The sequence below is a fragment of the Aspergillus nomiae genome (genome assembly GCF_001204775.2).
Source record: "Aspergillus nomiae NRRL 13137 chromosome Unknown contig00399, whole genome shotgun sequence".
Classification (NCBI taxonomy): Eukaryota; Fungi; Ascomycota; class Eurotiomycetes; order Eurotiales; family Aspergillaceae; genus Aspergillus; species Aspergillus nomiae.
The window spans coordinates 7111-30910 of NW_015378454.1; the positions used below are offsets into that span (position 1 = coordinate 7111).

The following is a 23800-nucleotide window of genomic DNA, read 5'->3' on the forward strand; positions in this document are numbered from 1 at the left end:
GGTGCCGAACGGAGATTGTCTCACTCGGATTCGATCTTAAGCAGTGTGGACGTAGAGTTACCCAATCCACTTTGCTCACGGTACAGGTTCCTCTCTTGAGTCTTGACTGGTGCTGCAAAGCCAATCTCAGTGCATGGCTGTAGTCTAGAAAGATGTTCTTCCAAGGTCGAGAACTTGGACACGGTCACCATGGACCCATACTCCAGACTCTCGAAGCAATGCCATCCCCATCAATAAGGTGGACACGCGCTCAGTGGAACACTGGGTCTGCCCCGTAGTGTGAACCTATCCTCTCACAACACAAATGTACCCGACTATCCCAAACCACCCATCATGACCCTGGTGGATTAGGTACGAGGAGCAATGCACATACGTCGGAGTAAAATGACAACAACCTGAGGCAGGAAATCCTCCGGGGGTAGGATTTCTCCGGGCAATGACCCCACGTGACTGATAAGGTAAAGTGATAAGACGAAACCAGCCTAGCGCGGGGCCTTTTTCCCACGCCCTCCCAAAAAGAAAGAATCAATTTTTAGACAGCAAGACGGACGAGCAGCTCAAAGCCCGTCGCTGTGCTCCTCATCGCCAGTCGAACTACTCGTTCGAGGTGTGTCCCTGTACACATCTCTTCCAACCACTTGGACCTCTCCTCTTGAGTGTCCCATCCTATTCTTCTTCTCCTTCCGTCCCCGCCTCTCTCGTTCGCCTCCAGTCTCCGTTGAGTCATTCCGGGCCCCTCCTACACGTTCAGAATGACCGCCGCTTCCTCCGATTCCACCTTTCTGGCCCTTCCCGGGTCGGTTGCCTTCTCGCACTCCCGGGGACATGCAATTGCGGCCAGCATTGGAGCTCAAGATGTTCGAGCCCAATGGATTCACTACGTTCATGCTGCTCAACCCTTGGACGAACCGCAGCAGAACGTTCTGAAGCAGCTCCTGCAATATGGTGATATTACCGATATTCCTCCCACCTTCAGTGCCGAGGACGGCCAGTTCGATGTCTTCTACGTCTTCCCGCGGACAGGAACGATTTCCCCATGGAGTTCACAGGCCACCGGTATCGCTCACGTCTGTGGCTTGCGCAAGTATGTCGACCGCATCGAGCGCGGATTGAAGATCTCGTGTCTCCGCGCGAACTCCGAAGAATACAAGTCGAATTTCCAGGATGTCCTGCACGATCGCATGACACAGGTTCTGAGCCAGGAAGAACCTGACCTCCACCTGATGTTTTCCGAGCACAGCCGTCTTCCCCTTGAGACCGTCCCCCTTCACGGAAGTGACAAGTCTCCGAAGGAAGTATTGCAAGAGGCAAACAAACGCTTGGGATTGGCTCTGGAAGAGTTGGAGATTGAGTACATTGCGGAGGCTTATGGTCCCAATGGTCCTATTGCCCGTGACCCTACCGATGTCGAGCTTTTCATGTTTGCACAGGTCAACTCGGAGCACTGCCGTCATAAACAATTCAATGCGTCCTGGGTCATTGATGGGAAACAAATGCCCAACAGCCTGTTCGCGATGATCCGCAATACACACAAGAAAAACCCGGAGTTCACGGTCAGTGCCTACAGTGACAATGCTGCGGTTCTGGAGGGAGACGTCGCCGCTCACTGGGCGCCCGACGCTTCCACCGGAGAGTGGAACCATACGAAAGAAATCGTTCACTTCTTGGCCAAGGTCGAAACCCACAACCACCCGACAGCGGTATCCCCATACCCGGGTGCCGCAACTGGCTCCGGCGGTGAGATCCGTGACGAGGGTGCCGTCGGACGCGGCTCCAAGCCCAAGGCAGGTCTTGCCGGATACTGTGTCTCCGATTTGCAGATTCCTGGCTTGAAACAGCCATGGGAACTGGATGTGGGCAGGCCGAACCACATTGCTAGCAGCTTGGATATCATGTTGGAGGCTCCCATTGGTAGCGCAGCTTCAACAACGAATTCGGACGGCCCTGCATCTCGGGCTACTTCCGTACTCTGCTGACGGAAATTGACGTTGGCAATGGCCAGAAGGAAGTTCGAGGCTACCATAAGCCCATCATGCTTGCCGGTGGTGTCGGAACGGTCCGGCCCCAGCATGCCATCAAGAAGCCAGAAGTGGTAAAGCCCGGTGCTTTCCTCGTCGTCCTTGGTGGGCCTGCCATGCTGATCGGCCTGGGTGGCGGTGCCGCCTCCAGTATTACCTCGGGTGAAGGTTCTGCTGAGCTGGACTTTGCTAGCGTGCAGAGAGGTAACGCTGAAGTCCAGCGGAGAGCACAGGAGGTGATTAACGCGTGTACCGCTATGGGTGATAACAACCCTATCAAGTTCATCCATGACGTTGGTGCTGGAGGTCTTTCCAACGCCCTTCCCGAACTGATCCATGATTCCGGCCTGGGCGCCACTTTTGAACTTCGTGAAATTGACAGTGCCGACAAGAGCATGAGCCCTATGCAGATCTGGTGCTGCGAAGCTCAGGAGAGATATGTCATGGCTGTTGGGGAGGAGTCCATGAACAAGTTCACAGCGATTGCCAACCGTGAGCGCTGTGGCTTTTCCGTCGTTGGCCGTGGAGGCGGTACGTCCGAAGAGGAGAAGAGGCTCGTTCTCATGGACCGGGACTCGACTGAGTACCCCAAGCCCATCGACTTGCCCCTGTCCGTTCTATTCGGCAAGCCCCCCAAGATGACTCGGGTCGTTGATTCCCGTAAATTGAAACTTCCCGCTGTCGATGCCACCCTCACGAAGTACCTCCCTGCTCTTGCACCCAACCATCTCGAGCTCATCGGGGAGGCTGTCAACAGAGTCCTTTCTCTTCCCGCAGTGGCCTCCAAGTCTTTCCTCATCACCATTGGTGATCGAACCGTTGGCGGTCTCACTGCTCGCGACCAGATGGTTGGTAGGTGGCAGACTCCTGTGTCTGACGTCGCTGTCACTGCCACAGCGTTGCTTCAAGGGGTGAAGACTGGTGAAGCCATGGCCATGGGTGAGAGACCGAGCCTTGCATTGATCTCCCCTGCTGCTTCGGCACGTATGGCCGTTGCCGAGTCGCTCATGAACATTGCCGCAGCCGACCTGGTTGACCGTCTCAGCCACGTGAAGCTCTCCGCCAACTGGATGTCCGCTAGCAGCCACCCGGGTGAAGGTGCCGCCATCTACGAGGCCGTGGAAGCCATTGGAATGGACCTGTGCCCCAAGCTTGGCATCAGCATTCCCGTCGGAAAGGATTCCATGTCCATGAAGATGAAGTGGACTGATGAAGCCTCTAAGGAGGCGAAGGAGGTTACTGCACCTATGTCTCTTGTCATCTCTGCCTTTGCCCCGGTTGGCAACTACCGTAAGACCTGGACCCCTGCTCTTCGTCGTCTCGAGGACGTCGGTGAGACCGTCCTCATGTTCGTCGATCTCTCCTTCGGCCGCAAGACTTTGGGCGGCTCTGCCCTTGCTCAGGTGTTCAAGCAGGTTGGTGACGACTGTCCTGATGTCCGTGATGTTGAAATCTTCAAGGACTTTTTCGATGCTACTCAACAATTGCAAGACGCCGGCATTGTCCTGGCCTACCACGATAGGTCTGACGGTGGTCTGTTCACCACTCTTGCCGAGATGATGTTTGCCGGCCGTTGCGGTGTCGAGGTCATGCTCGATAACATCTGCCCCACCTCTGGCACCAAGGATGTTGTGGAGACATTGTTCACTGAAGAACTTGGAGCTGTGTTCCAAGTCCGCAAGGAACACGAGATGCAGTTCCGCTCCTGCTTCGCCACATGTGGCCCCCCTGCTGGCCTGATCCACAAGATTGGACGAGTGTCCGAGAGAACGAAGCAGAACCTTGCCATTTATCACGGACACACCTTAGTGTATCGCAACAACCGTGCCAGCCTTCAGCAGACCTGGTCCAGCACTTCGTACCACATGCAGAAGATGCGTGACAACGCCGCTTGTGCCGATCAGGAATATGCCAACCTTCTTGATGACACCGACCCTGGTCTCTCATGGAACCCAACGTTCGACCCCAAGGATAAGGCGCTCCCTATGCTCACCAGCCTGACCTCGATGTCTCCTTTCAGTAACAAGCCTCGCGTGGCTATTCTGCGTGAGCAGGGTGTGAACAGCCAGGCTGAGATGGCTTTCGCTTTCAACATGGCCGGCTTCTCCGCCGTCGATGTCCACATGACCGACATCATCTCGGGACGTGTTTCCCTCGCCAGCTTTGTTGGCATGGCTGCCTGTGGTGGTTTCTCTTATGGTGACGTTCTTGGTGCCGGTCAAGGCTGGGCCAAGTCTGTCCTGCTGCACGAGAACACCCGTTCCGAATTCCAGAACTTCTTCGAGCGCCCTGACACCTTCGCTCTGGGTGTCTGCAACGGTTGTCAATTCCTGTCCCGTCTGAAGGAGTTGATCCCTGGCGCCCAGAACTGGCCCAGCTTCGAGCGCAACGCCAGCGAGCAGTACGAAGGCCGTGTCTGCATGGTCCGTGTCTCGGACCCCGATCCCTCCCGGCCCAGCGTGTTCTTCCACGGCATGAATGGCACCTCGCTCCCCATCGCCGTCGCCCACGGTGAGGGCCGTGCCTCCTTCTCCCCATCTTCCAACGTCACCGCCCAATCCTTCGTTCAGGAAGGTCTCGCGCCCGTCCAGTACGTTGACAACGCCGGCCTCAAGCAACCATGAAATACCCCTTCAACCCGAACGGCAGCCCCGAGGGTATCGCCGGTGTCCGCAACGCCGACGGTCGTGTCCTGGCCATCATGCCTCACCCCGAGCGTACCGTCATGGGCGGCATCGCCAGCTGGCTGCCCGCCAAGGCCCAGGAATGGGGTGACATCGGTCCCTGGGGCCGTGTCTTCTACAGTGCCAGAAGATGGGTCGGTTAAAAGTTTGAAGTCTTTCTTCACTTTAGTAGCTGCAACTGGATTGTATATGCTTGGTCATATCATATCGTTTGTATATGTGGGATAACTTATCCCTAAAAAGAAAATCTCTTCCCGTAGAAATTGGTTGTCACTGCGACGTCTTTCTATATTTTCCCTGGTTTGGAATGTTCCAGGATGAAATCTTGATACGATGGCATGTTTAAGTAAATTATCAATGAATTACATATTTTATTTTATTGTTCTCGCTTTCATTCCAGTCTGGTTCTTATCTTCAGGTGAATAGACCCAGCCACAAGCACCACAAACAAAAAGCAAAACAGAGTCATAGTACTCATTATCATAAGCCAGCGAACAATTTTATACTCATACATGATCCGCCGTCCGCTCCTTCCGCCACTCCAACCGCTCGGCCAGAATCTCCCAGCTAACCTGCGCATTAGCCCGACCCACGCCCTTCAATCCCGCAGCCAGAAAGCCGACAAGCTGATTGAACTGATCTTGGGTCGTTTTCACTTGCTGCAAGTATTGTGATTCGTGAACGGGCGTGTGTCTATCATCGTGTTCGGGCTCCTCGTCTTCGTCTTCCTCTTCATCACTCTGGTCTTTGTCCTGGCCGTACTCTTTCTGGGCAGAGTTGGTCTGGGTATAGCGAGTAGCTTGGAGATCGGAGAAGGCGATGCAGAGGTCGAGGAGGGAGATGATTGCTTCGTAAAGGGGGACTAGGTTTTGGGAGAGAAGGCATTGGTCTTCCAGGGAGGACATGTACGATTGGTGCACGGAGACCATGGTGTCGACGTCGTTGCAGGCCGAGAGGTCTTTTCGGAGCGAGGTGGTGGTGGTTGAGATGACGAAGTCGGTGATGTGGCTGTAGAGCGTGTTGAGGAACCAGAGCATGTGATGTCGGAGGGCGAAGGCCTGAGCGTTTTTTCTGGGTTGGGAGGAGTATTGGAGACGTTGTTTTACGATGGTGTGTTTTGCTCTGCGGATTTGCATGAGGAATGTTGAGAGGTGCTGGTAGCGTAGCATGGCGTCTTTGGTGATGATGTTGGCGACGGGCCAGGGGAGGATGTAGTCGAAGCAGATGGCTTGGAGGAGCTTGACGGAGCGACTGTGGGTGTTTTGTTTGTTGGTGGGGTCTTTGGACGACCGGACTATTATTCTGGATGGGTCGATGAAGGGCAAGGTGCTGAATGCGCTCTGGGCAAGTTCCGTGAGCAGGTATCGGTCGTCCCAGGCTCCTCTGCCTCGGTCGATGAGGTCGAAGATTTTCAGGTCGATGGGCCCGAACACGCTCATGTCTTTGCAGTGGTAGATATGCTCCAGCGCGTGGAGGGAGGCCCCTAGCCCACATTGCTGGTCAAGCTCCCTTCGCAGCAGCGATGATGTGAAAGAGTGGTTCTCGTCGACTATCCGCCCAAAGGCTGAGTCGAGTAATGCTGAGAACGGCATGTAAACGGAGGTGGAGTCTTCCGGGAATACATCCCCAAGTGTTAAGGAGCTCTTTCTTGCGTGGGTCTCGTCCTCCGACACATCCAAGTGTCGCAGGAAAACCATGCTTTTGCCTGCGACGAAAATCTTGCGAGCGACAGGTTGGACAAATTTCGGCGCGCTTGAAAACCATGCTGATTCATCCAACGTATACCATCCATGCCATAAGGTTCGGAGGTCTTGGTCATTATTGCGGTTGTCGCGGATGAAAAAGGAGCCCTGGTGAGATTCCTCTAACTCTCCCTTTTCCATCCAGAGGCGGATTGGGCGTGCGTAAGTTTCGAAGCACGAGAAAAACAGTTGAGCCAGGAACCTGAACTCATTCTCGTCGCCGGTGGCTTGTGTCATGCAGACGGAGTCGTAGAGGAGGTCAAGACAACGTACTGGGCTATCCGATGCGGCATGTCTGAGATTAGATACAATTTCCGCTAACAAAAGAAGCAGCTTGGATTCACGGAGCACGCTCTCGTATAGTTGCAGAAGACTGACCGCAATAGTTCCGGATTGCGATAGGTACTGTGACTGTACGTTAGACAAGAACCCGTCAAACTCGCGCAGGCGATCTTCAATGCCCCGGTGGAACGTCTGCAGGTAGGGAATGACCCGCGGGACCTGGTTGTATCGTCTTAAGATGTCTATTTTAGACCCAATTGAGCAGAACGAACTCAGCAATGAAGATAGCGTTTGGCTTGATAAATGCGCGAGTGAGTATTTTCGATCTACCTCGACGCTTTCATGAAGACGCCAAAACAAGGATGTAGGTAGGCCTTGTAGCATGAATATGGTCTCTCTTACGATCTGAAGCTCTGTGAGTACTTGAGAGGAATTGCCTCCATGTCGGTCAGTGTCGGCACTGGTTTCATTTCGCCAGATTGGGCGCTTTTGATCGAATCCACAAGGTCTTCATCTTCTCCTGAAGAGAATAGGTCCTCTGGGATCACGTAGTCCTCTTCTAGGGCTATGGAGGTTTGAGGTAAAGAACGTCCATGATAGCTATCGCTTGATACGGATGAGAGGTCATCCTCGGAGGATCCAGCGCCGAAGTCTACAGATTCCCATATATCCTCCTCACAATACGCAGTTCCGGAAACATCTAACTCTGTCCAAGATAGGGATTCCACTTGCTCCTGGGGCTTAAGCCTCTCGATGCGATCTACCTTTGACAACTGAGCCGGGCGATCAGCAAGCTGCAGCAATAACGATAGGATCTCAGGAAACCATGAGTCCCGATGTTCATTTAGCTCCGTGAGACGGGCGCGCAGAGCGTCAGCTAAGTCATCTTTATTGAGGACCTGGAACTTTTCCTGAAGTCCCTCCAGCTGCTTCGCAACCGCAAACTGGTTCGTACGGCCATGAGCATTCGCTCTTAGAGTATCTTCGGTACGACGTTTCAGGATTTTGAAACGGGGGTTTCTCTTATCAACTTTGGCGACGGTCGCAACCAACTCGTCGGTTAGCGCACTAATACTGGCGGGGATGGCCATAACGGTTGGTTGGAGGGGTTCACTGCAGAACTAAGCCAGCAGCTAGCGCACAGATTCCCCATTGCCCATCACCACGAAAGGGGGAGTTGCGTCGTTAGGAGAATTGCGACAGCATGAAGGGTTACGCGGCTTTTTGTATTGATTGGCGGCGGCAGTTGACGTGTTGTTTGAGTCGCCACGCTAGACCCATTGGGGCAAAGGCGGCATCGAGACCTTAAGCAACCAAAGTCTCTCCTATACCAACTCGATTCTGTCTCTTTTTTTTGCCCTCCTGCCTGTCTCTTGCTTGCTGCAGTCTCGCACTCAGTTGAATTCAAGATGGCTGTCGCAAGACCCATTCGCATGCTGGGTGCGTCATGCATTATTCTCATTCTATTCCTAGTCTTCCAAATGCACAAGGGACCTACAACTGCCAACATTAGTAAGGGGTCCAAAGGGGAGTATACCGGCATCCAAAGCGACCCCCTCAAGGAGCGTATGTTCTCCCTTCCACTTCTCTTTTGCGGTCTCATAATATATGTGCCGTATGCATCGGAGGCTGACACAACAACTTCTTCTTCACAGCGACCGGAGAACCCGAAGGACAATTATGGCGAGCCGACGAGCACGATTATGCCCCCGACAGTGCCAACTCCGCCCGGACTAACGCGGCGCTCATCTCTCTCGTCCGGAACGAGGAGCTGGAAGAGTTGATTCCGACGATGCGCGATCTGGAACGGACCTGGAACAGCAAATTCAATTACCCCTGGATTTTCTTCAACGACAAGCCGTTTACGGAGGAGTTCAAGAAGCGCACCCAAGCGCTGACCAAGGCGAAGTGCCAATATGGTATGAGCAATCGAAACTAGATACATGACACGGTCGGTCTAACTATACTCAGAACAAGTACCGAAGGAACACTGGGATGTCCCCGATTGGATCAACATGGACCTCTTCCGCGAATCCGCCGAGGTGCTGAAGGAGCAGGGCATTCAGTATAGCGACAAGGTATCCTACCATCAAATGTGCCGCTGGAACAGTGGTCTGTTCTATCAGCACCCAGCCCTCAAGAACTACCGTTACTACTGGCGCGTCGAGCCGAAGGTCCAGTTTTTCTGTGACGTGGATTATGATGTGTTCCGATTCGTCGAGGACCGCAACATCACATACGGTTTCACCATCAACCTTTTCGACGCTCCCCAGAGTATCCCAACTCTCTGGCCAGAGACGAAGAAGTTCCTTGCCGCGAACCCCACTTATCTGTCCGACAACAATATGCTGGACTGGTTGACGGACGACCAATTGCGACCAGAGCACACCAATGCTGCAAATGGATACTCCACTTGCCACTTCTGGTCCAACTTCGAAATCGGTGACATGGAGTTCTTCAGGGGAGAAAAGTATTCTGCTTATTTCGATCATTTGGATCGCGCGGGTGGCTTTTACTATGAACGATGGGGCGATGCTCCTGTGCACTCGATTGGTCTGGGTTTGTTCGCAGATGCGGCGAAGGTTCATTGGTACGTACATCATTCCCATATCCTATCTTCTACCCACGCTGACTGGGCTGGTCATCACAGGTTCCGTGACATTGGATACAACCATATCCCTTACTACAACTGTCCCAACTCGCCCAAGTGCTCCGGCTGCACTCCAGGCAAATTCTACGCCGGCGAGCCCTTCCTGGCCAAGGAAGATTGCCGACCTAGCTACTTCAAACATGTCGGAACCCATTAATCGTCTGTAACATCTTATTACATTCTCTGGAGGCGCTCGCAGCGACAGCCAGCAACCGTCCAGGCTCTACACGAGATTGGTTGCGTCAGCTGCAGCGAACGGGCATGGTTTCCCTTGATGGGTCTGTATAATATCAGACTTGGGACTCAGCGAGTCCACCTCGAGCACGAGAACGTCCCATTCTCTGACATCTAACGACCTCAGTGCGCGACTATCACGACTGGTTTCTTCCATTGTACATCGCATACTCAGCATTGACGACCCTAAGCACTTTAACTTGTTTCTCTTAAAATCCTGGCGGCGTTGAACGGATCGGTCATGGTCTTTTTTGTTCGATGTTCATTCCCATATTTATTTTAAAATCGTCTCATATTTGATATCTAGCCGCGTTGTGCTATCCTGATCGAATTGCTGCCGGCCTTTTGTTGTACCTATATATTTCGTGATATTCCAAACTGTTCTTGTGATGAGGATACATTAGACCGGCGCATCCCATCGCTTATTATCTCGTTTTCCATATCCCCTCGTTGCATTCGTCGCTGGCCTCTGCATATTGACAGATGTACTTTGAGCAACGCGAAAAGTGTGTATATCACGGCCGTTAGGAATCCATTTTATGCGTCCAGTGGGACATCAAAACAACCCCTCAGCTTGAATTTTCACTATCTCCAATAATACAGAGTACAATCAAATGCTCACAAGATTTATAGTAATAGTAGCACTGGTATAGAAAAGCACGTGTGCACCTCCATTCAAACCCCGAGACAGTAGGGCTCCGGTCGGAAGACAGGGATAGAGCAAACCCATCAAAGAGACACGGGGGACACCTCCTCCAACTGCATTCTAGAGTATGTATACAGCTTTCCTATCTAATCGACTGGCACAGTGGGACAAAAAAAGTGATTTGGCATGACGAGACTATGGTCGATTATTTACTGCTCGCCGGGGTAGAGCTCTTCACGGAGAGCAACGCCGAGTTCCTGGCGGAGACCCTCGAGGGCCTCGAGGTATTGCTTGTACTGGTCCTGGGTCTCGACCTTGGCCTTGATACCTATTCGGACGAAGGGTGTGAGTTTATGACTGTTTCACAGAGTCATGCAAATGCAGGGGAAGAGATGGGGGGAAAGCGCACCCTCGAAGACGCGGACAGCGGTGGGGAAGTCGTTGACGCGGCGAGCGGCCCTGAGAGCGGCGGAGAGGACCTCAACGGAAGGGACGAGATCGTAGGCGAAGCAGTTGTTCAGGTTGCGCTGGAGTCATAGCAAACGATATATCAGCATTGAATTTATCTCACATGTAATCTAGATACGTATAGTGGTGTGGAGCGATCTGCCAATGGCAGGCTGGATGATTATAAAACCGAGATCCAAGTGGATAAGGGCCATATATGGAATGATCTGAATGATCTGTGCGAGAGAAGCCTGGCTTACCTGGAGCTCGAAGACATCCTGGACACCGTCGAATTCCTTCTCGAATCTGTTACGTTGCAAGCGTTAGTGAGAATGAAAGTCCTTGCTGTTTGTCTCTTTTTTCGGCGATAGATCCCGACAGCAGGCGTCAGGGAGATTACGGCCAACCGGATCGAGCCCCTGCTGTCGTTGTTCGAGGCTCGCTCTCGGCTCGTCGTGGGCTCAATGGCTCGCTGGTTGGGTTGGCATACCTGGCAGAGAACTCCTCGTATGTCTCATCCTCGTGGTGGCCGCCCAGACGCTTGGAGGTGGTGCTGAAGGCAGGACGGTTGATAGCGAGAGCAACCGGGGTCTGCAGGCGGGACCGGGGCAATTGGGGAGCTCTGAAGAGGCTGGCAGGGCGGACGGCGCGGGTCGCGACACGGAAGACAGAGACGGGCGACATTGTGAGGGGGTTTGGAATGGAGACGCGGGCGAATTGACGTGGTGAGAGGAGAGGAGGATGGGCAAGGTGTGGACGAGGTTGAAGTCAGAGGACAAGGACGGCTGCGCTAGGATTTTGCGGGTGGTGTGAGGCGGTGGGTGCCTCAGGTTTTCGCAAGCGGTCGTCCGTCATCGATTCCTTTGGCGGCTCCCGTTCACGCCCGACCGTGGCCTGAGGCTGCGACCACTGTCATTCGCTCGTTCCGGCTCGTGATTTGTTTTTCTTGGTCCTGATTGGTTGAAGCATACTCGTGTCCATTCTGGGCGGCAATTGGTTCGACTGTTCCGGTGCTTCCATCCTTCGATATGGAACAGACTCTGTAGTACTTTAGTAGTGTCATTATATCTGGTCAATCGTTGACAACTACTATCCTTGGTGATAACAACAACCAATTCCAATGCTAGAAATTGACGAAAATAGTTAAAGTGGAAATATACAAATTATCAAGACAGATTCCACCATTCACTTAATCACTTTTGCCCGTCACTCGTCTCCAAGGGATTGCGTAATCCCATTCTCATTACATTATCCCACCAGGAACAGTTTTCCGGGCCATAAACTTGTATTTCCGTGTGGCTGCATAAGTTAAGATTATAGACTGACTGTCTCCTCTGTGTTTCCCTGGGAAATTCCCGGCTATCGGCTATATAAAACAAACCAGGTCGAATTGCGCGTTGACAATAACGCTGGGAAGAGCGGTCACCGTGGGAGGTGGTACTTAACTCCCGAATTGGCCCAATTCTAAGGATTGATGATCTGATAAGATATTCTTCATGAAGAAGCTCAATTCCCCAGTTACTTCACCTGTAAACTGGGGGACCACAAATAGCGACAGTGGTCTGGCCCGTCCTATATCGTGATGCCTGAGGCGACAACCTGGATGACTCGAGATAAGATCGATTGACAATCAAAGATGACATCAGTTTCAAGAACATCACGAAATATCTACACTGGTTGAGCCAAACGTAGTCCCCTCCGCTTGTTCTTATCCTTTAGCTTTCGGAGACTTTTTGTTGAGAATGGTGGATCTACGATTAATAATCTGCCCTTGAACCCAACCATTTATCAGCATCGATTCATCATCGTCCTCGGCATACCGAGGTACTAGCGAGGTATTTATATCAAGATGTAGGATAGATTCAAAATGTCTCTCATCAACATATCCTGCCTTCCTACGTCAGAAGTGTATCTATCTTCCCATATCATAATTCCTCGTTACGGCTTCAACGAATAAAATGGCGTCCGCGGTCATCAACCAGATTGCCATCCTAACTCCTAAGGAGGGAAAGTTCGACGAGGTAGGTGCCTATCGACTCGCCATCTGATCGAGCATAAAGCACTTTGGTCTAGATGAGAGACACTCCAATCAAAACTTGAGAATCGAAGCTAATAATCCTGTCCACCGTATAGCTCGCCGCTGAGTTGGCCAACATCACCCGGAACGTGCAAGAACACGAACCCGAGACTCTGGTGTACTATGCCTACGCCGATGCCAAGAAAGAAGAGATCATTGTTGTTGAGAGGTCAGTCTATCCTTTAGTTCCCCGTTGTCTTTCTTCATTTTTTTTATTGACAAGAACATTACAAGATATGTGAACCAAGCTGCCTTGGACAAGCACCGAGCTGCACCATACTTCCAGGATCTCATCAAGAAGGCCCCAGAGTTGTTAGGCAAACCCCTGGAACTCAAGGTTGGCCATGAGTTGCTCCAGGAATCTGCACAGGTTGTCCGAGTGTAGGATGTGAGCGATATCTTTTTTTTATATAGTTTGATGACATTATTACATATGACATTTAATGATTGAATATCTTCTCTATAAGCATCAATATTGATGTAACTCTGCATCAGTCAGAAAACTCATATGGAGAGGCTGAGTTCATTGATGCTGTGCGGGATGTTCCCTTGAATAGAGTTTGTTTAACTTTCTGTCCATGTCACCAGTCTACTGCACGATGTCTATGACGCGCATGCACTGTAGAATGCTGGTCTATCCTATACCAACAACTCGACTAAAATCTATTATAAGAAAACTCAATTTCGTCCATATTACGCATGTGGAATGATTTATTATTCTGACGAGGTGCAGAGGTTGATTGAGGATACACACGACCTACTTGTAGAGTTTACGGCGAGAAATATATAACAATGAAATAGGCACTATCAAAGTGTGTATATATATATACACTACTACGGAGTAGTATATATTTACCAAGATCACTTACTTTAATCCAGCAAATTAACACCCCTTACTAAAGAAATCTTCAATCAAATTCCATGAAAATGCTGTTAAGAATATCCTAGATCGAAGTAAACATGGTCCATGTCAAGAAATTGCGGCGGGTAATTAGGAGATGGATGCCAGCGGGACTAGTGATGATTAGTAGGCTGAGAGGCTCATCTATTATTGAGCTCCCATGACTTGGCGGGCCCTAATTGGTAGATCTGCTGGACGTGAAATTGGACTCCATCGGACTGGCTGGGACTAGTCGTGACCATGGAATTCTCCTGGAGTACGTGCATGTGAAAATCCAGGTGGTCTGTTCGCTGTTTGTTGGATCTGAATTTGCCAATACGTGGTAAGTCGAGTGAGTCTACGCCATGTGCATACCGTACCCCAAGCGTCCGGACAATTGGATTATGGTCCACGTCGGTAGTAGTTGTAGGAAATCTGACCAAAGCAGACAAAGGAAGCAAATAGTCGAAGCCTGAGGAGGGATTCCGGAACCACGGGAAGGCACATGATCCGCGGGCCCTAACGAACCGCCGCCCCTTTTTATCAAGACCGAGGTGTGTCCCCTGATTGGCCGAACCCTGCGGACGTGCCGGCGAAACCAAAAAGGGACCCAACCAGAAAAAAACGACACGCGGAGAAGATTCGAATCTCCTTGCGCCTGCTGTTTCGTCGCTTTTCCTCCTCCACCTCCTTGTCTTGTCAACCCAGCCCCAGTCCACTTTTTCTTTTCTTCTGCCTCTTCTTCTTTTCTGTTCCTTTAATATCCTCCTCTCTCTCTTCTTGTCCCTCTCTTGCGCCTTCCTTCCCTCTCCCCTTCTTGTCATTCCTTGTGCTGTTTTGACTGGTTGCCTTTCAGCAGCCCCGAGGAGAAAAGAAAAAAGCATCTGTAGTTTTCAGGGCTTTGTTTTTTTTGGCAGCAACCTGTCTAGCGGACTGCTGTTGTTTGGTTTAATATACACTCGATTTCCGTGTTTCGACCTCACCATTCACAATGGCGCTCGAATTCTTACAGAATGTGCCCCGTCCGACGATTGATCGGCCGTTTGGCATCCACCTCTGGCCCATCTTCGACCAGGCTTTCGAGAAGGTCGTGGGCTATCCCGCCAGCGAGTTCAAGTTTGTTGAGGGAGAGACGCCCATGTCCGGCTTCCGCGAAACCGCCGCGATGCTCGTGACCTACTACATCGTGATCTTCGGAGGCCGTATGGTCATGAAGAATTTCCCTGCCCTCAAGCTCAACGCCCTGTTCATGATCCACAACTTCTACTTGACCGCGATCAGTGCGACTCTGTTGGCCCTTTTCATTGAACAGCTTCTGCCCACCATTTGGAGAAATGGAATCTTCTTCGCTATTTGCGACCACGACGGTGGATGGACTCAGCCCCTGATTGTTCTGTACTATGTTAGTGCCACAACGACGAGAGATTCAGACCAATGGCGGGAATACTGACGCGTAAATAGCTCAACTACTTGACCAAGTACCTGGAACTCCTCGACACCGTCTTCCTCTTCCTCAAGAAGAAGCCTTTGACCTTCCTCCACACCTACCACCACGGTGCCACCGCTCTCCTCTGCTACACCCAGCTTATCGGTTTGACCGCCGTCCAGTGGGTTCCCATCACCATTAACCTTCTGGTCCACGTTGTCATGTACTGGTACTACTTCCAGAGCGCCCGTGGCATCCGCATCTGGTGGAAGGAGTGGATCACCCGTCTCCAGATCATCCAGTTCGTTATCGACCTTGGTAAGTAACATGGCTGTGGACAGTGCGGGAAGGACCACTGCTAATCACACATCAGGCTTCGTCTACTTTGCATCCTACACCTATTTCTCGTCCACCTACTTCCCCTCGGTACCCAACATGGGCAAGTGTGCTGGAGAGGAGTTCGCTGCCTTCGCCGGAATGGCCATCCTGAGCTCCTACCTGTTCTTGTTCATTTCCTTCTACATCGCTACCTACAACAAGGCAGCCAAGACCGGCCGTCCCCGTCGCAACACTGGCAGACAGGCTGTGATCGATATGGCCAAGATGGAGGTCGTCCCTTCTGCCAACGGAAACGCAGCCAATGGCAGCGCCAAGTCGAACGGAGCGGCAACCGCTTCTGGCCGCTCCAACGGCCCCGTCACCCGCTCCCGCAAGGCCTAAGTTCATATCCCTTTGGCATTTTGGAATGATTTTGGCGCGACCTATGGAGCGATCCGCTTGGTATAATCATACCGTCAGAGGGCCCACGGGAGGGCCTGCAGAATCTTGTTCCAGGAGTTATATTCGCTTCGGTCCCGTTCGAGTTCTCATCGGATCTTTTGCCTAACCCTGGCGAAAGACACCACAAACGAGATACTTCTCAACTTGCATCTTCAACCGTTTAATCTGGTGCTCAATGTTTTATCTGTTTAATGTATGACCATTATGATATTGGTCGCCTTCACTTCGCGACCATGATGCACGTCAATGTCGCTTTGCTGCATATGAATGTGCAATACCAGCTTCCAGCTCATGTGTGAAGGGTTCTCTTCTGCCTGGGAACGCATCGAAGTGGCCCAAGTTACTCCGATTCTTCCCAGTCTGTATTTTACCTTTATTATCATGTCTTCTGCCGGGTGCTGCTGGTTGCACCCGTCTCTTCTTTTTTCTTTTCCCCTATCAATGTCTTTTTACACCATTGTGAAGTTTTATAGATGCCAGCTAAACTTAAATGTAATCATGGTCATGTGTGCTTTCTTTTACCAGATGAACAGAAAAATATTTGAATATTATTGCTAATGTATATATTTTTATTACATTTCCTGAATTATGTGCAGACATTCTCTTTCCCAGACACTTGTAGTCGTTGAGTCGCCGAGAAACCCCCAACATCAGCAATGTAGGCTATGCATCCCAAGTCCATGTACTAAGAACATATATTGATATATGCGATAACTTGTGAAATGATAGACTATGACCATAAGGAGACCAGTCCCACTGTAGGTACATGTCACACTTACACCAGACATTCGATATTCCATAATACATAGAGTCATACAGACTACGAGGTGGGGGAAAATCAACAAAACCAAGATCCGAAGCACACAAACCCAAAAGAGTTAATACCTTCATTTGGTCCCCTCAGCATAGAGTCGAATAATTAGTCCATCTGGTCTTTGAATATGTAGCACGTTTGATAGAGGGGTTTTTCATTACTATTCGTGCTAAGTCGCACCCTACTGATATATATAGGCAGATTCAGGATCGAATGCGAGTCTACGAAACAGACTGTAAATCTACGCCTCGTATAGAAATATATTTACAGAAGCTGGATAATACAACGCTAGAAGAGAAAGAGAAAAGTATACGGATTTTAATCAAAATAATCAAAACCAGAGGTAGAAGAGCCATTTGTCAAGAAGCGAGGTCGAGTATCTAGTTAGAATAACACCGCACGGAGGAAGAAGTTCAGAAGTTTTCTACTATCGACGTCCAATATGGGAATAGCGAGGGACTTGGGGGGGGGGGGGGGGGTCTAAGCTAAGAGTCTGAGCGTTGCTGTAGGGGTTATGAAAAAAAAAAGGAGGGTGATAGCGTCCTACCGCAATGATAGTTCCTTGTGTGATGATACTGTTGTCCGTCTTGGGGTATTGGCTTAGTTGGTCTTTTGTACGTGTACCTTATTTCGAACTGGATATATTATTAGTATTCTGGGTCTTTCTGGCTTATACAGTCGATGGTCTCGTTGAGTAGAAGGATGTTTATGGGATTGAGAAGAGAGTTTTGTGAGCCATTGTGATAGAGTGAGAAGTAGAGTATGATGTACATGGCATACATGAGTCAGTAACAAAGGTAGTATGGTTCATATGGAGATGGACGAGTCAAAAGCTACTTCTTGAGAGAGAAAAGAGTCCAAGAGTTTGCATGAGATTCCATGAAGGGTTCGTGTTCTATGCCCAAGTCCAGAGTAGTAGAGGGCCATCCTCATCTCAAAGGTGCTGGACTAATTCCAAGAGAGCGAGGAAGACCCTCCATAGACATAGCGGTGAGGATCCAGTACAGTTATCACTGGCACATGATAGTCTAGAGTGATAATGCGCATAAAAGAGATATTATCCAGGGGAACGAGAGTTATACCCTCCGTATGCTTCCGTATATTTCATGGCTGATAAGTAGATTGTCCGAGGTCAATGCAAGGGATTATATGAGACTTGTCATCTATCAGTCTTGTTAGAGGTATTTATCGGAAGTATAGGGTGATCCGGAGAGTTGATAGGGTGGCATCTTGAGTCTGATCATGATATCCCGTTTGGGTTTGTGCTCGGAAACCTCATATCTCTTGGGAATGAGGCAGACGCTGATGTTTTCCCTGTGAGTTCTCATGCCCGCAGCAAGGTCGGAGATGAAGGGGACAAGAAATCACAGCCTACTATGTAAGCCACCGTTTCATTCTACAATGGTCGAACCCGGAGACCACCGACAACGGAGAACCATCCACAACTATATGGAAGCTTGAACGACCGACCCGCAAACCAAGAACACAGTCTCAATACATTAGGCAAGGGCGACTGTCACGGAGGATTAGTGTTTAATTAACACAGATGCTTCTAAGTCAGTGGCTCAATGCCGTGAGAACCGAGGTTTGATTTATACAGATCAGATCATATATATGACATCTCGCACTTTTAGGGTTCTTTCTCCCATTTGCCCAAAGTTTATTTATAGCAAGTCCCGTTTGCTTCGAGGTGGATATCTGGTGGAGAGCCTCGGGGGACTATTGATTTTTAAATTGCTTCCGAAGTCTCGGAGAACAATATCTGTCCTGAATCATCCACATACGGAGTACACGGAGTATGATGTCCATACCGGCTAACCATTCCAGCGGACCATGGTTGAAGCCAATAATTCTGGACACTATTGGCATCTGAAACTCTTCTTCCAAGATGTTCTTGTAGTCAATGTTTGTTTATTGACTTCGAGCAAGAAATCCATGCGGTGGATCTGGTACCTGAATATGATATGATATCTTGGCGACTTTGCCCTTTCCGCATTAGGCCGGATGTGACGCTGAGTTTGCTGATCGTGCACCGAGCGCACTGTGCGTGTACAGACCGCCAGTCAGGAGTAGATGAGATTGACCTCGGCCATGACTATGTTACCCTCGAGATTTAGAATCACCGGCAGCTTCGGAAGCGCATTCACTTCTTGCTGTTAAGTGTGTGGATTCGGTTTCGAAAGACAACCGGGGACGCAGTCCTCTTCTGCTGGTTGCTCGCCATGGACATACAGGGATCGCATAGCAGCTTCTCACTGTAAGGTGTCGAGTCAAATGTAAACGATGTCAAGCATACAGCGCCGATTCATCCCATCACAGAGTTATGGCTCGACGTCTTGAAACGGCTTCTTGCTATAGACGCGGTGGTCCCGAAATGGAAGAATAATCACAGATATAGTAATGCCCTGCTGATAGCTGCACAATACTAATCCTCCGAGACAGTTCCTCAACGGGACGCGTGCAGGCTGACCTGAGTAGTGGGGAGGTTCGACGAAGTTGCATATGGCGATTCTTGAGCGATATAGCGAGACCGTCAAGTCTCTCAAGACGACCAAGTGCTAGTTGGAACGTGCGTGTCCTGGAGTGGTAAAGGACGTCTGCTTAAGGATCAATCACGTGAGACCCTCAGGAAAATCCGGAGTCGCTCCGACTCGCTCTGCGAAGACTGTCAGTGTTATGCGCGAGGGCACTAAGGAAACGACGGTGGATATGACATTCGCCCCTCCCCCAATGGTGCCATTCCTATTGTCCGGGCAAACGCCGTTGCAATGTGCCCACCAGGATGAAGATCAGATCATATGGCTTTCCATCGTCCATTTCCTATTTGGACAAGTCGCCGTTTTAGTGCTGCTGCTAGCAGTAGTTGACTATAACTAGCTTGGGAAATTTCCTATTATTAATCGCAGAGCTCCCCTGGTCGAAAGTCGGTCAGCCAACACAAGGCAAATTATTGAGTCGTTGCCTCGTCGGAGATTATCTTCCATGGCTGTCCGGGGTTAAGGTAGTGTCGTCTTAGCTCGATGAAGAAAAGAAGACGGGACGAATCCTCAAGAGAAGATGATCTCCTCGGATTACGCTGCATTCGGCAAGATCATCGCTGTCAGGATAATTTCCTGGCTCTTGGCCCTTCATCTCATATCACATCACATCACACACAGACCAGAAATGACACAAGGCAATGGAACCGGAGCAAAGGAGTCTTTCTTCCCCTGTCCATGCCTGCATTCTATACCCTACAATCCCTATCCTTAACAGAAATGTAGGGCCCGCGAACAATGTCTACAAAGAATTCCCTCCCTCGTCGTTGCCAGTATGAAGGGCGCGCGTTTTCCCGCTCCCTGTCTAGGGTACTCTCGGCATTGACTCGGCTTTTCCCCCCTGTCACTATTCTGCACCATCATACCATAGATGCATTCTCTGACTTGCCCTTTCTCCATCCTCGATTCTTATCTACTAATCATGAACGAAATAAACGGTGCAAGATCCCGTAGCGCCCGTCGGGAGTTGTCCCCTTGGGTGCCTGCCATGCCGCCACTGTCGGTGCCTGGTGCCTGACCCTGAACTTGGCTTCCGTCTAGTCCTGCATATCTAGGAACCCGTACCGTTGCATTGCCAATAATGCGGTTCGGTTATCAACTGGGGTACGGGGCTTATCACAATAGCGTTTGCTATGTGCCGTAAATTCTGGCTGCAGATTGTAAGGTGAGATGTGGCGATTATTACGGGTTTTACTGGGCTGCCTCTGGCCTTATGCCATTTAATTACCTTGCTAGTAGCGTGTGGTTATAGGGCAGGGTATGCAAATGACTTGTGATGATCGCTATGTAACTATAAGCCTACTTTGTGAAATAAGAACTCAACATGACTACGGTCACCCTGAGGTTGCAGCGGTGATGCTCAATTATCACGCTAATCTCTCGGCCGTATGGTCATTGGTAGATGGACGCTTGACGAATCCCTACGACGACGGGTCTTCTCCAGCCAAGTCCGAACGGTAGCGAGTGTTGAGTTCAGGTTTTTACCAGTCGACGAAGGGTAGGGATGGTGGGGAAGCTGACGTTGAACAAGAGAGTTGCCGTTAGTCAACCACAATTGAGGCTTTTCGCAAGGATATTGCAAGGCCTGACGAGAAGTGGGGTTGGGGAGGAAAATCGCAAGCCGTGGAGGGGAAGAAAGTTTACCGATGAGTTTTATCTCTCATCCTGGTGCCGGACAGGATGCTATCTTTGTACCTACCATGTTGGCGCTCTTTCTAATCCTTTCGTCTCCTACCCGGCCTGGTAGTTGAATTGCCCATCGCTCTGCATGTAAGTTTCGCGTCCATCTGAGCGTCTGGGGAAGCTCGCAGGTCGGTGATGGCTGGAGACAGTGCTCAGACGCCACGATATCACCATGCAGATGATACGTGTATCATCGTCACTATCTACTGATTTAAGCGATCTGGGAAAGTTTAAACTCCATTTTGCTTAGGCATTTCCTTGATGGTTAGGCAGGTTTGCGGGCGATCGTTGCTGTATCAGGTTGCAATTGCTGTAGGGTTGGGCCATCTGGCGGGCTGGACTTGAGCGACAACTCGATAAACCCCAACGCAAGGGAGAAGCATGTCTGTACGACTCTAGCGAAAGTCGATTCTGCCCGCTCGATACTGGACGGCACGTACGTGGTCCTACACACCTACATACGTGTAACCATGCAGTCAGACTTGCAGCTACCCCTCCAGACAGGGTTCACAGAAAGAGCGCGCATCATGTATGTCGCTCAATCTTCCAGCCACATGTATGTATACTACGATCTCAACCCGATGGCTGCTCCTCTATCCGGGCATAGAGTTCGTATGTCTCCGAAATACCTCCCGTTTAACCGATAAGAACGCGAAAAAAAAAGAAACGAAACCATGGTGTATGCCTTGGTCCATGCGCTTTCGGGATTGTTTCACCTTGCAACATAATCGTGTTCCTGCAGTTCAACGGGGGCGTTGGGCCTGCCGCACTTGCCTTGGCTTCCCTTTTATTTATATATTTATTTACTGATTTGTTTTCCCGTGGTGTACATTTTATGAAGATCAGAGGATTCGTTATGCATTGGTGACGACGATCATGGTGGCCAGCCTCCTCTTGTCTTAGTCTGCCAAATCGGGTAATTTCGCCTCCGTGCCCTAATTATTGCATGTCACCTTCAAGATGTTGTATAGAGTTTCGAAAGTCGGTGAAGCTGTCAACCACCCACGACGTAGCATGGTGATATATATAGGACTATTGATTCTTTTTTAACTCCACGAACCATTGAGCTCGGTTCCCTTCGGATCCCATATCCGAAAGAGCAGGTTGTGGGGGAATTCTCCCTCTTGTTACAGACCAACACACAGGACTGCAAGGGTTCGAGTAAAACAGTAGGGGGGTTCGAGTCTATTGCTGGGGGTGCCGAGAAGAAAAATCTCCTATTTGTTGGGCAAATCGGAGAATTTTCTCTCTCTCTTTTCGTCCCTCGTCCACCATGGGCGAAAAACACAGGCCTTGGTTGTATTACCTGACTAAAAATTTCCATGGATTGCTGAGGCGAATGAACTCCAAGGCGGGAAGAGCAAACTAGTGTGCTTCCTTTGGGGTTAATGCTCAAAATGGTGTGTTTGAGTTAGAGATGCTCCACCGTGGTGCAGCAACGGAGATCTTGGCAGCTTTCCCTGAGTTGGGTGGCTCTGGGAGGTGATTTTCTCTGGTTCCGGTCCCCATTCAGGAGGAGTCCTTTGACTTTCTGATACATGATAATTGGGGATGATCGGAGGGTGGTCATGGCGAAAGTTGTTCACCATTGTTTGAGAAAATTCCATTTCTTGTTCTTTTTGGCTTCGATCCGACAATCGCATGGGTTTCGAAACTTTCGTGGCCAAGTTGCCTGCTTTCTTTCTTTCTTTTTTTCTGTCTCTTTTATTTGCTGCAACATTTCCCCACTTGTTTTTAGTGGGGCGTGCTCACTTGATTCACAGTTCCGTTCTCTATCAATAACAAACGGCCAAACATGAATCTAAGGCACTCTAAGTGACTTAGTCTCTCACGGCATGTTACCCCATGTGGCATAGGACAGGAGACGAAACCCTCCCAGCACAGACGTTTGCCCTGAAGCACTCTCGATAGTCCATGATATAGTACCGATAGTAGCCCATTTTATGAAGAAGCATATTAAAACAATATCGAGAGAGTTATCGGCCGACGACAATAGATTAAATGGAAAATTCTTCTTGTTCCATGGGAAGATGCCGTATTCCACATGCTCCCTACTAATCTTTCGGCAGAGAAGAAAAAAAAACCCCCCTTAGCCAACGCATCCAATGAACAGTCATACCATATCCCAAATCGTCGATCGGCAAGAGGAACAAGACGAGAAAATTTGGCTTGCCAAACGGTTTAAACCGTCGAAAGGGGAAGACGCACATGATCTCCACTAAGTAATACTAAAGTAATCTAGATGTTGCCGCCAAAGTTGTTGGCCCTAAAAAGAAGCTCCGTCCATCCATGGTCACTCACTGCATTGACCTTCTCTGTCGACAGCTCACGTTGATACGTCAATTCTTCCCCCGACTCGAACCTCTCGTCATTGGTGTTTTTTTTTCTTGTTATATTATTTTTTTTTTCTTTTGTTAAGATTACCTCCGCTTCTCAAGGTACGAACCAGGGTGTCGTGTAAAGCAGGACAGAAAGCTAAAATTCCACCAGTTTCCCCCGGTCTGATTCCCCTTCATTATTCGTTTGTGCCCGGATGGCGTTGAATTGTAACGCGCTACGCCGGCAGGAGATAGCCGAGCTTATTTCCAGCGGCTCTCTCTCGTGTTGCGTCCCAGGTATTTCTGGTATTTGGTGGTTTGTCACCAATGTAGGGTTAGCTCGGGTGTTAGTCAAGAACTCTGCAAATGCAAGGGTTAAACCTGAAGTGAGATCCTGAGGCAACGGTCCACTCGTCGGCTTGCAGGAGAGAACCGGTAAGGGAAATTATAAAAATAATCAAATCAAATAGAGTAGCATAAAATATAATTAAATAGAATAAAATATAATTAAATAGAATAAAATAAAATTAAATTAAATAAAAATAGAGGATTACTGTAAAATACTGTATGGATTCATTTGAT

At 49.9% G+C, this 23800-nt stretch overlaps 6 protein-coding genes across 6 annotated transcripts; 4 read left to right on the top strand and 2 right to left on the bottom strand.

Moving 5' to 3' along the window:
- Positions 1 to 752: 752 nt before the first annotated feature.
- On the top strand, positions 753 to 4845 carry ANOM_010289 (phosphoribosylformylglycinamidine synthase; the record flags this gene model as incomplete). Its single annotated transcript, XM_015555545.1, has 3 exons — positions 753 to 1853; positions 1916 to 4608; positions 4668 to 4845. The coding sequence occupies 3 exons, from the start codon at positions 753 to 755 to the stop codon at positions 4843 to 4845; spliced, it is 3972 nt and encodes a 1323-aa protein (XP_015402812.1).
- Positions 4846 to 5208: 363 nt separating this feature from the next.
- Positions 5209 to 7817, bottom strand: ANOM_010290 (putative gamma-tubulin complex component GCP5; the record flags this gene model as incomplete). The annotated part of the gene is made up of 2 exons (XM_015555546.1): positions 5209 to 7021; positions 7129 to 7817. The coding sequence occupies 2 exons, from the start codon at positions 7815 to 7817 to the stop codon at positions 5209 to 5211; spliced, it is 2502 nt and encodes an 833-aa protein (XP_015402816.1).
- A 274-nt stretch (positions 7818 to 8091) lies between these two features.
- On the top strand, positions 8092 to 9533 carry ANOM_010291 (glycosyltransferase family 15 protein; the record flags this gene model as incomplete). The annotated part of the gene is made up of 4 exons (XM_015555547.1): positions 8092 to 8292; positions 8382 to 8645; positions 8698 to 9316; positions 9377 to 9533. Coding segments are annotated over 4 exons (1233 nt in total), but the record flags the coding sequence as incomplete, so codon positions are not given.
- A 612-nt stretch (positions 9534 to 10145) lies between these two features.
- ANOM_010292 (cytochrome c oxidase subunit VI) lies at positions 10146 to 11451 on the bottom strand. The gene is made up of 4 exons (XM_015555548.1): positions 11194 to 11451; positions 10964 to 11009; positions 10666 to 10783; positions 10146 to 10584 (listed from the first exon to the last, which is right to left on the bottom strand). Exons 1-4 carry the CDS (start codon positions 11385 to 11387, stop codon positions 10466 to 10468), a joined length of 477 nt encoding a protein of 158 aa, XP_015402814.1. The 5' UTR covers positions 11388 to 11451; the 3' UTR covers positions 10146 to 10465.
- Positions 11452 to 12661: 1210 nt separating this feature from the next.
- On the top strand, positions 12662 to 13165 carry ANOM_010293 (putative quinol monooxygenase; the record flags this gene model as incomplete). The annotated part of the gene is made up of 3 exons (XM_015555549.1): positions 12662 to 12724; positions 12837 to 12949; positions 13015 to 13165. 3 exons carry the CDS (start codon positions 12662 to 12664, stop codon positions 13163 to 13165), a joined length of 327 nt encoding a protein of 108 aa, XP_015402813.1.
- Positions 13166 to 14651: 1486 nt separating this feature from the next.
- On the top strand, positions 14652 to 15806 carry ANOM_010294 (elongation of very long chain fatty acids protein; the record flags this gene model as incomplete). Its single annotated transcript, XM_015555550.1, has 3 exons — positions 14652 to 15062; positions 15122 to 15404; positions 15460 to 15806. 3 exons carry the CDS (start codon positions 14652 to 14654, stop codon positions 15804 to 15806), a joined length of 1041 nt encoding a protein of 346 aa, XP_015402817.1.
- Positions 15807 to 23800: the final 7994 nt, after the last annotated feature.